Source organism: Stenella coeruleoalba, assembly GCF_951394435.1.
Source record: "Stenella coeruleoalba genome assembly, chromosome: 6".
Taxonomy (NCBI): Eukaryota; Metazoa; Chordata; class Mammalia; order Artiodactyla; family Delphinidae; genus Stenella; species Stenella coeruleoalba.
This window is the reverse complement of record NC_137151.1, coordinates 3,331,086-3,343,178: the sequence shown is the minus strand read 5'-3', so window position 1 is coordinate 3,343,178 and position 12,093 is coordinate 3,331,086. Positions and strand designations below refer to the sequence as shown.

The 12,093-nt window shown below is 39.9% G+C and overlaps 1 protein-coding gene across 1 annotated transcript in view; it reads right to left on the bottom strand.

The window, feature by feature from the left end:
- The window catches only part of OCA2 (OCA2 melanosomal transmembrane protein), a gene marked incomplete at both ends in the record, with an annotated part of 232,040 nt that overhangs the window by 103,411 nt on the left and 116,536 nt on the right, over positions 1 to 12,093 (bottom strand). The window contains one exon of the mRNA XM_079924777.1: positions 2,423 to 2,570. Within this exon, the coding sequence (XP_079780903.1) occupies positions 2,423 to 2,570 (148 nt within the window). The remainder of the gene's footprint in view (positions 1 to 2,422; positions 2,571 to 12,093) is intronic.

Sequence of the window (12,093 nt, the reverse complement as noted above, 5' to 3'; positions counted from 1 at the left end):
CATTTTCCTGGTGGCATCGAGCGGTGAGGCCAGCAAGGTGGCATTCAGCAGTGGCACACAGCATGGTCCCCTGGCCTGGACGCCGTCCACAGTGTGACGCCAGGTGTGGCCACAGAATGGGGCAGGCCTCGTGGTGTAAGGAGCCTGGTAGAACTGGGTTCATGAATTGGAAACGATGCTCATTCTAGATTCACAAGGAAAAGTAATACATGAAATGACCAGACTGTTCAATGAGGCACGTGCGAGCATAGCACAGGAAACGTCAGAAGAACACTGGCCAGAATGTCAACAGGGGAATGAGACTGTAAGCCACCTTGGTTTTCCTCTTTTTACTTATTAATTTTCTGAATCTTTTTTCAGAATGAGGATGTGTTATATTTATAATTTAAATAAAGGAAAAAACAGTAAAAGAAATGCCACTTGCTTTGGTGGTGATTTTTATCAATTGGAAATCTACTTTGAAGCACTTATGTCTGCTTCCTTCCCCCTCTGGTCATGGTATCCGCCCATCTCTATTTCCATTTGTCACCTCTATTTGTTCCAACTTGCCGTTCTTTTTTAACCTTTCCTATCAACTCATCTTTTCTTTTCTGCTTTACTTCCTCCCTCACCAGTTAGGAAAAAGAAGCTGTGTGGTGGAGAATTTAGTCTTCATGAGCACTCACGTGTCATAGTGTCAGTGGAGGTCGACCATACAGCCAGTACAGACCCTAAAGGAAATCACAGCAGACCCAACTGAATGGTTCTAATGACAATTCTTTTTAAAGAAAATGTAGAAACAGGACCTGAAGAGTTAGCACATGCCTTAGATCACCCTCATTCCTATCTGCTTCCAGTGACTGTGTGGCCTTACAAAGCCACTGCCCTCTCTGGGCCTCAGTTTCCCTTGGATTTGAAATTTCATGAAGATATAAATGACTTCCAGCAGATCTTGAGCTGGGAGAGGGGCATTATCAAAACAGGATGAGTTGATGGAAACTTGGTGAATTCTTCACACTTTAACCCTGAGATACACTGACTGTGTCTTAACATCCATACCAGATGGAACACGTTGAAACTTGAAGGCCAGTAGATTAAATACATTCAGGGCAATTTACTCTTGCATCTTTAATTTACAAAGTTTTTCCTTTTAAGATCCATGCCTGTTGTTGAAGTTGGTCACTCTGTCCCCAGCCTGCAACTCAGGGCCTTCCAGTAGCCTGGGGGTACCAGGTCCTGCTTCTCCAGTGTCACAGGATACAGGTAGGTCCTGAGATGAGATGGAGCTGAGGATGCTGAGACAGTGCTTCAGACTGGGCTACATCTCTAGACAGAGTGAGTCTCTACATACTCGCCTGTGGCCTTCTCCCCCCACTCTCAGACCAGGCTACAGCCACACTAGACAGCCCTCAGTGGTTGGCACTGGCACTGTGCCCAGCTCCTGTCCTCAGTCTGCTTGCCTGCTCTCTGAGAACACAGGGCTGGTCTCAGCAAACTGCAATATGTAAGATCATTCTCACTACCTTCACAAGGACTCACATTTCCCCTTGCCGTGACAGACTTCTCATCTCCACCCAGTTCTCAACCCTACTGCAGGAATGCTTCCACATCCCTGAGGAGTGAGCAGGCTCTCGCTCTTTCTGTCAGTACTTCCAGCGTAAAGACAGGTTGGAACTCAGCACCTCATCAGAGTGGGGAGGAAAAACTCAGCACCTCAATGTTACTGTTAGGTCTCAGCTTTGATTAAAAACAAACTCAAGGGACTTCTCTGGTGGTCCAGTGGTTAAGATTCTGTGCTTCCAATGCAGGGGGCCCTGGTTCAATCCCTAGTCAGGGAACTAATTTCCCACATGCCGTAAGGTGGCCAAAAAAAAAAAAAACTCCAAGAAATGAATTGAGCAGGAATTAGGTATTCTTTGAGTTCCTGGAAAATCAACTACTGGGAGAATATTTTGTTAGATTAGTTTGTTATATATATATATTTTTTAAATTTTTATTATGCAATGTGTTAGATGTGAAGTGTGACAGGCAGTAGTTGAGTGTGAACTCAATTCCTGGCATCACTCTTTCCTAGATGCAAAACCCTGGGCAAGTTTCTCAAATTCTCTGAGCCTCAGTTTTCTCATCCTTAAGCTGGGGCTAATATCAGCACACATTCCAGAGAGCTAAGTGAGAGTTAAATAAAATGCTGCATCATAACAGGTTTAGCACAGTGTATGGCACCCAAAACTTACTTAGTAGCATGCAGCTAATGCTACTCTTTCGCAGTACCATGGGGTACTCTTCGCAATCACTTTAGCTCACATTTTGCACATGACATTTGGACACTCTTAGGGTGGTCATAAATAGGTTGTTGATACAATCCAACCATTGAGTATAACTGGTAAAGATAAGAACCACTGCTGTAAACCAAGAGTGGTCTGAGCAGGGCCTGGCTTGATACCTTTGGAAGCTGTGCAGCCTTCGGGCCAGCAAGCGCTCCAGTGTCAGCACCTTCCCCAGGAGTAGACCTCGAACCGCTGTCTCCTCACGGCTGGCTGGGCTGATGCGCTGTGCAGTAAGGCGCCAGACATGGATCTCATGCTTCAGTTCTGCAGGAAAGGAAAGCCAAGGCTTCATTCTCCTGCAATCTCAGACATCAGCACCTACTCCCCTCAGCACCCTCCAAGAAGAGAAAACACACACCTGTAATGCAGATCTCCAAGGACCAAACCAAAGCAGTGGCTTCTTAGCTTTCATGTTATTATGAGAGAACCAGAAGACAAAGCTGACTTTTAAAAATTACAGTAGATGCAAAGATAATTTCAATTCTTTGGGTGAAGAATAAATTCTTGAATAGGCATATGAAAGTTAGCACCCAACAAACTTTTTCCCTCCCAAGAAATTACTTTTTGGAGCCAGTAGTTCAGATCTCAGTTCAAAATCCAGACATTGCCCAATCTTTTAAACAGATCTAATACACATCAGAAATACAAGTGTAGTAGGTGGTGCCTGGTCTCCCCAGTAGGGCATTTGGTAATAGCAGGAGATGGGGAGAGCCCTCCCTCCTGACCAGGCCCCCAAGTTGAGCTTGTGTCTATGAAAGAACACAAAGGAGAGAAATGTAGACAACTTTATGCACTTCTGAAATTAAAAGAATGAGGCAAATTTTCACCCATCAGTGAATTTAAACCTCTTCTGATAGAGAAGAGAAAAATGAATTGCCAATTCATTGGCTCCTAAAATACTAGAATATCTTATGAAATTTTACTTTTAACCTCTAGTTTACTGTTAAAGATACTACATAAATTTCTCAAAATATCCACTAAAAGAATATAAGGAAGCACAGTATTTTCATGAATCACCTCTCATGTACAATGCACTATACTACATATCTTAAAAATTCAAGATGAAATTAAAAGAACACACACTTTCAAGCAGGATTAGATCAGTTGACACTAGCTCAGAGCAGAGTCAAGGCAGGGCAATTCTCCCAAGACCTGTGAAGCACTGCACAAGCCTGGGCTCAATGACAAGGAAAATGCCACCATGGTTTTCTCTAAAGGGTCAGCCTTTCAAAGATGAAAAGTTTTTAGAATGAAGATAAGTAAAGTACTTCCACTCAGTACCTATTGATTCTTTGTAGCTTGCTAAAACAGAAGAAACTTGGGTATAACCTGAAAGCCTCTACAGAGAAACAGATCCATAATTCCCTCAATAGACATAATTCACACCTCCATAATTCACACCTCATTAAACAACCTGTGAGGTTATGATACTATAAAAAGGAGGAAGAGGAGGAGGAAGAGGATAAAAACATATGAATTAGGTTTCTGAAATGCTGAACACACACACACACACACACACACACAAATGCTGCACTGGGACAGGAATGGGGGGACAAGGTGGTGCAGCAGCTTCAGAGAAGGTGCAGAGAGTGCCATTATTTCATGCAATGTTCTGAACTTCGTTATGTAGTGGATATCGTTCAAAGCCCATCCCTAAAGTATCAGAGACTTTCTAGCCATTCTTTCAAGCCATATTAGTGACTGCCACTCTCTCAAGCAGCTGACCAACTTTGAATAGCTACACAGGAGCATTGCTCAGCTCAGCTCCCGGGCCAGCCTGTGGGAGCCTCTCCACCTCTGTGTTCGGAGAAGCAGAAACTGAATCTGGCCTTCCAGGTCCCCAGGGCTCCTTTCCACAGGTGTCTTCTCTAGCGTCACCTTCAGCCCCTCACGCACACCCAGAACCTTGCTGCCTTCTAGCCCATCAAATCAAACAGGACAGGCTACTCTCCTCAGATCAACCCATGGGTTAATGCTCAAGTAGTGCACTTTCATTTTTCTAGTTGTGGACAAAATAAATGTATCACCGATCATGGGAAATTTTGGTTGAGAGCGATTTTGTCCAAGAGAAGGGAGTCCACTGCCTGCACCCAGAGCTCAGTTTAGCCAAGCATCCACTCCTCGGCTCCCAAGCTTCCTCTGTACCTCCTCTGCCATTTCCCCACCCTGTCTCTGCTGAGCTTTAAGACTGCGAACCCAATCAGCTACCTGATATTGCCCTCTGAACCACATGCTACAAGATTCACAAATAAACATTCCATCTTCCCCCACAGAACTCTCTCTTCCCTCACTGTCTTAGTTCTTATATGACATCATTAATCTTCCAGGTACATGAACCTGAAATGTCATTTTGGTCTTATCAATGTCATTCTCCTCTACATTTCTGCACTGAACATGTAATAGGTGCCAGACACCATGCTAGATGTTAAAGGAGAAGAATAAATTGACAAGTTATGAGATAGGCCTCCAACAAGCTAGACAGAGAAATAAGATACATCATAAATGAACATGAGCTAAGGCAGTACTAGGCCACAAGAGCAGTTCAGGATATGATGGTGTGGGTCTTGCAGGATCCACCGCTTCCTGACTCAGGTCACCAGCTTATCCAGGCTTCATCTCCTCACATTTGCCTAATTCTGATTGTTGCTCCTCAGTAACCTTTGACTGAAGCCACTTCCTGACAACCCAACCCTGGTTAATCATAAAACACTGTTTGCCCTATCTATCTATCTATCTATCATCTATAGAAACTATCTATATATCTATTTATCTATCTATAGATAAATACAGTTAGATATATGGAAACAAGGAATCTATGTTCCTATTTACCTATCTTCTACCTATCTAGGCTGATCCACCTAAGAAAACAGTTGATAGATAGATAGATAGATAGATAGATAGATAGATAGATAGATAGATAGGTTCATTCTTTCAAATAGCCCATTGTTCCCCATGACCTGCAAAGATCTTTAGGGAAGACTCAAGATCCTCAAATGGTGAGTGCCATTGTGAGCTCTGATCCCACTGTATAAGTTTTAGCTCTTGCTTTGCCTGACTAGCCCTGACCAGGACACATCATCAGATGTCTCATCTCTACCTCTCTGATTACCACCAGCCCCTATCTTTCCAAGCTTCTCAACCACCCTCTTGTGGCATTACTTGTGGTTGCCGTATACATGTTACAAGCAGGCAAAGACACTACCATGTGGGATGTGTTCTCTCACAGGAGGTGGTGGCTGCCAGGAGCCTAGAAGAGGGTCACCTGGCTCTAATTCAGGAGTCTCAGGGGAAGACACCTAGGCCAGGAGTTGAGAAATAGAATTATACTACTATAAGATTCTTATCCTTTATGTTAAGTGGTATAATATCACTTGAAGTTAGTGATATAATTATAACTAAAATCACAATTAGAAAATGTGACATGATGATACACTTAAATTCAACCATATCACTAATCAAGTTAAATATCAATGATCTAAACATATCAATTAAAAGACAGATTATTAGATTGGATAAAAAAGCAAGACCCAACTATAAGCTATTTGCAAGAAATGCACTTTAAATATAAAGACACAAAAAGGTTAAAAGTAAAAGGATGATAAAAATATACCACACTAACAGAAAGCTGGAATTGCTACATTAAGATCAAATTAGTTTTCAGAGCAAGAATATTACTATGGATAGGGAAGGGTACTTCATAATGATAAAGGTGTTAATTCTTCAAGAGGACATAATAACCCTAAATGTTTATGTACCCTAGTAACAAAATTTTGAAATATGTAAAGCAAAAAATCATAGAATTGCAAAGATAAATAGACAAATCCACAGCCTTAGTCAGAGATTTCTATATCCACCTCTCAATAATTGATAGACAAGTGGGCAGAAAATCAGCAAGAATATGAATGACCTGAATAACATTATCAGTCAACTTGACCTAATTGTTCATATTGACATAACTCCAACCAAAAACAGCAGAATACATATTCTTTTCTAGTGCAAATAGAATATTTATGAGACTAGGCCACATTCTACCATAAAACAGGTTTCAATCAATTCAAAAGGATTCAAGTTTTACAAAATATATTCTCTGACCACTGTGAAATTAAATTTGGTAACTGCAAAAATCCCCAAATTTGGTGTAGGTAAATACATCTAAAATATCCAAGGATCAAAGAAGAAATCAAAATGGAAATCAGAAAGTAATTTGAATTGAAGGGAAGTAGAACAAAACATATCAAAATTGGTGGAAGACCACTACTTAGAAGGAAATTTAGAGCACTAAATATCTATACTAGAAAATAAGATATATATAAATGAATAACCTCAACCCTCGCATGAAGAAGCTAGTAAAAGAAGAATAAATAAATAAATCCAAAGTAAGCAGGAGAAAATAAATAATAAATATCAGAGTATAAATCATTAAAAGAGAAAAAATGTAGAAAAAATCTATATAATCAAAAGCTGGTTGAGATCAGTAACATTGATAAACCTCTAGACAGACTAATCAGGAAAAAACTTAAGACATAAATCCAATATCAGGAATGAGAGAGGTTCCTTTACCAAAAATTCTATAGCCATTATGTAAGCCTCCCAGACTTCAGACAATACTACAAAGCTACAGTAATCAAAACAGCATGATATTGGCACAAAAACAGACATATAGATCAATGGAACAGAATAGAGAGCCCAGAAATAAGCCCAAACACCTATTGTCAGTTAATCTACAGCAAAAGAGGCAAGAATATACAATGGAGAAAAGACAGTCTCTTCAGCAAGTGGTGATGGGAAAGCTGGACATCCTCATGTAAATCAATGAAATTAGAACACTCCTTCACACCATACACAGAAATACACTCAAAATGGTTTAAAGACCTAAATATAAGACATGACACCATAAACTGCTAGAAGAGAACATAGGTAAAACTTCTTGGACATAAATCATAGCAATATTTTCTTAAATCAGTTTACCAAGGAAAAGAAATAAAAGCAAAGATAAACAAATGGGACCTAACCAAACATAAAAGCTTTTGCACAGCAAAGGAAACTATCAACAAAATGAAAGACAACCTACAGAATGGGGGAAAATATTTGCAAATGATGCAACTGACAAGAGATATTAATCCAAAATATACAAACAGCTCATACAACCCAATATCAAACAAGCCAATCAAAAAATTGGCAGAAGTACCGCAGGCTTGCCCCGCACTTCGTACCCCTCCCTCCGCCTGGCCTGCGTGAGCCAGAGCCCCTGAATCAATGGCTTCTTTAACCACATCCTGTCTGAGTGAAGAACAGACGCCCTCCGGCAACCTACACGCCGAGGCGGGGCCAAATCCAAAGCTGAACCCCAGGAGCTGTGCGAACAAAGAAGAGAAAGGGAAATCTCTCCCAGCAGCCTCAGGAGCAGTGGATTAAATCTCCACAATCAACTTGATGTACCCTGAATCTGTGGAATACATGAATAGACAACGAATCATCCCAAATTGAGAAAGTGGACTTTGAGAGCAAGATTTAATACTTTTTCCCCTTTCCCCTTTTTGTGAGTGTGTATGTGTATGTTTCTGTGTGAGATTTTCTCTGTATAGCTTTGCTTCCACCATTTGTCCTAGGGTTCTATCCATCCGTTTTCTTTCTTTTTTTTTTTTACTTAAAAAAATTTTATTTTCTTAATAATTATTTTTTTATTTTAATAACTTTATTTTATTTTACCTTCCTATATTTTATTTTCTTTTATCCTTTTTCATTATTTCTTTCTACTTTTTCTCCCTTTATTCTGAGCCGTGTGAATGACAGGCTCTTGGTGCGAAAGCCAGGAGTCAGTGCTGTGCCTCTGAGGTGGGAGAGCCAACTTCAGGACACTGGTGCACAAGAGACCTCCCAGCTCCATGTAATATCAAACAGTGAAAATCTCCCAGAGATCTCCATCTCAACACAAACACCCAGCTTCACTCAATGACCAGCAAGCTACACTGTGGGACACCCTATGCCAAACAACTAGCAAGACAGGAACACAACCCCACCCATTAGCAGAGAGGCTGCCTAAAATCATAATAAGCCCACAGACATGCCAAAACACACCACCAGACGTGGACCTGCCCACCAGAAAGACAAGATCCAGCCTCAGCACCAGAACATAGGCACTAGTCCCCTCCACCAGGAAGCCTACACAACCCACTGAACAAACTTTAGCCACTGGGGACAGACACCAAAAACAATGGGAACTACGAATCTGCAGCCTGCAAAAAGGAAACCCCAAACACAGTAAGATAAGCAAAATGAGAAGACAGAAAAACACACAGCAGATGAAGGAACAAGATAAAAACCCACCAGACCTAACAAATGAAGGGGAAATAGGCAGTCTACATGAAAAAGAATTCAGAATAATGATAGTAAAGATGACCCAAAATATTGGAAATAGAATAGACAACATGCAAGAAACATTTAACAAGGACCTAGAAGAACTAAAGATGAAACAAGCAATGAGGAACAACACAATAAATGAAATGAAAAATACTCTAGATGGGATCAATAGCAGAATAACTGAGGCAGAAAAACGGATAAGTGACCTGGAAGATAAAATGGTGGAAATAACTACTGCAGAGCAGAATAAAGAAAAAAGAATGAAAAGAACTGAGGACAGTCTCAGAGACCACTGGGACAACATTAAATGCACCAACATTCGAATTATAGGGGTTGCAGAAGAAGAAGAGAAAAAGAAAGGGACTGAGAAAATATTTGAAGAGATTATAGTTGAAAACTTCCCTAATATGGGAAAGGAAATAGTTAATCAAGTCCAGGAAGCACAGAGAGTTCCATACAGGATAAATCCAAGGAGAAACATGCCAAGACACATATTAATCAAACTGTCAAAAATTAAATACAAAGAAAACATATTAAAAGCAGCAAGGGAAAAACAACAAATAACACAAAAGGGAATCCCCATAAGGTTAACAGCTGACCTTTCAGCAAAAACTCTTCAAGCCAGAAGAGACTGGAAGGACATATTTAAAGTGATGAAGGAGAAAAACCTACCACCAAGATTACTCTACCCAGCAAGCATCTCATTCAGATTTGATGGAGAAATTAAAACCTTTAGAGATAAGCTAAAGCTGAGAGAGTTCAGCACCACCAAACCATCTTTACAACAAATGCTAAAGGATCTTCTCTAGGCAAGAAACACAAGAGAAGGAAAAGACCTATAATAACAAACCCAAAACAATTAAGAAAATGGGAATAGGAACATACATATTGATAATTACCTTATATGCAAATGGATTAAATGCTTCCACCAAAAGACACAGATTGGCTGAATGGATACAAAAACAAGACCCATATATTTGCTGTCTACAAGAGACCCACTTCAGACCTAGAGACACATACAGACTGAAAGTGAGGGCATGGAAAAAGATATTCCATGCAAATGGAAACCAAGAGAAAGCTGGAGTAGTAATACTTATATCAGACAAAATAGACTTTAAAATAACGACCATTAGAAGAGACAACGAAGGACACTATATAATGATCAACGGATCAATCCAAGAAGAAGATATAACAATTGAAAATATTTACGCACCCAAGATAGGAGCACCTCAATACATAAGGCAAGTACTAACAGCCATAAAAGGGGAAATCGACAGTAACACATTCGTAGTAGGGGACTTTACCACCCCACTTTCACCAATGGACAGATCATCCAAAATGAAAATAAATAAGGAAACACAGCTTTAAATGATACATTAAACAAGATGGTCTTAATTGATATTTATAGGACACTCCATCCAAAAACAACAAAGTACACATTTTTCTCAAGTGCTCATGGAACATTCTCCAGGATAGATCATATCTTGGGTCACAGATCAAGCCTTGGTAAATTCAAGAAAACTGAAATTGTATCAAGTATCTTTTCCAACCACAACACTATGAGACTAGATATCAATTACAGGAAAAGATCTGTAAAAAATACAAACACATGGAGGGCAAACAATACACTACTTGATAACAAAGTAATCACTGAAGAAATCAAAGAGGAAATCAAAAAATACCTAGAAACAAATGACAACGAAAACACGATGACCCAAAACCTATGGGATACAGCAAAAGCAGTTCTAAGAGGGAAGTTTATAGCAATACCATCCTACCTTAAGAAACAGGAAACATCTCGAATAAACACCCTAACCTTGCACCTAAAGCAATTAGAGAAAGAAGAACAAAAAAAAAACCCCAAAGTTAGCAGAAGGAAAGAAATCATAAAGATCAGATCAGAAACAAATGAAAAATAAATGAAGGAAATGATAGCAAAAATCAATAAAACTAAAAGCTGGTTCTTTGAGTAGATAAACAAAATTGATAAGCCATTAGCCAGACTCATCAAGAAAAAAAGGGAGAAGACTCAAATCAATAGAATTAGAAATGAAAAAGGAGAAGTAACAACTGACACTGCAGAAATACAAAAGATCATGAGAGATTACTACAAGCAACTCTATGCCAATAAAATGGACAACCTGGAAGAAATGCACAAATTCTTAGAAAAGCACAACCTGCCAAGATTGAATCAGTAAGAAATAGAAAATATGAACAGACCAATCACAAGCACTGAAATGGAAACTGTGATTAAAAATTTTCCAACAGGGGCTTCCCTGGTAGCGCAGTGGTTGCGAGTCCGCCTGCTGAGGCAGGGGGCGTGGGTTCATGTCCCGGTCTGGGAGGATCACACGTGCTGTGGAGGGGCTGCGCCCGTGAGCCATGGCCGCTTGGCCTGCGCATCTGGAGCCTGTGTCTGCCACGGGAGAGGCCACAGCAGTGAGAGGCCCACGTACCAGAAAAAAAAAAAAAAACGTCCAACAAACAAAAGCCCAGGACTTGATGGCTTCACAGGTGAATTCTATCAAATATTTAGAGAAGAGCTATCACCTATCCTTCTCAAACTCTTCCAAAATATAGCAGAGGGAGGAACACTCCCAAACTCGTTCTACGAGGCCACCATTACCCTGATACCAAAACCAGACAAGGATGTCACAAAGAAAGAAAACTACAGGCCAATATCACTGATGAACAAAGATGCAAAAATCCTCAAAAAATACTAGCATACAGAATCCAACAACACACTAAAAGGATCATACACCATGATCAAGTGGGGTTTATTCCAGGAATGCAAGGATTCTTCAATATATGCGAATCAATCGATGTGATACCATATTAACAAATTGAAGGAGAGAAACAATATGGTCATCTCAATAGATGCAGGGAAAGCTTTTGACAGAATTAAACACCCATTTATGCTAAAAACCCTCCAGAAACTAGGCACAGAGGGAACTTTCCTCAACATAATAAAGGCCATATATGACAAACCCACAGCCAACATCATCCTCAATAGTGAAAAACTGAAAGCATTTCAACTAAGATCAGGAACAAGACAAGGTTGCCCACTCTCACCACTCTTATTCAACATAGTTTTGGAAGTTTTAGCCACAGCAATCAGAGAAGTAAAGGAAATAAAAGGAATCCAAATCAGAAAAGAAGAAGTAAAGCTGTCACTGTTTGCAGATGACATGATACTATACATAGAGAATCCTACAGATGCTACCAGAAAACTACTAGAGCTAACCAATGAATTTGGTAAAGTAGCAGGATACAAAATTAAGGCACAGAAATGTCTTGCATTCTTATACACTAATGATGAAAAATCTGAAAGTGAAATCAAGAAAACACTCCCATTTACCATTGCAACAAAAAGAATAAAATATCTAGGAATAAACCTACCTAAGGAGACCAAAGGTCTGTATGCAGA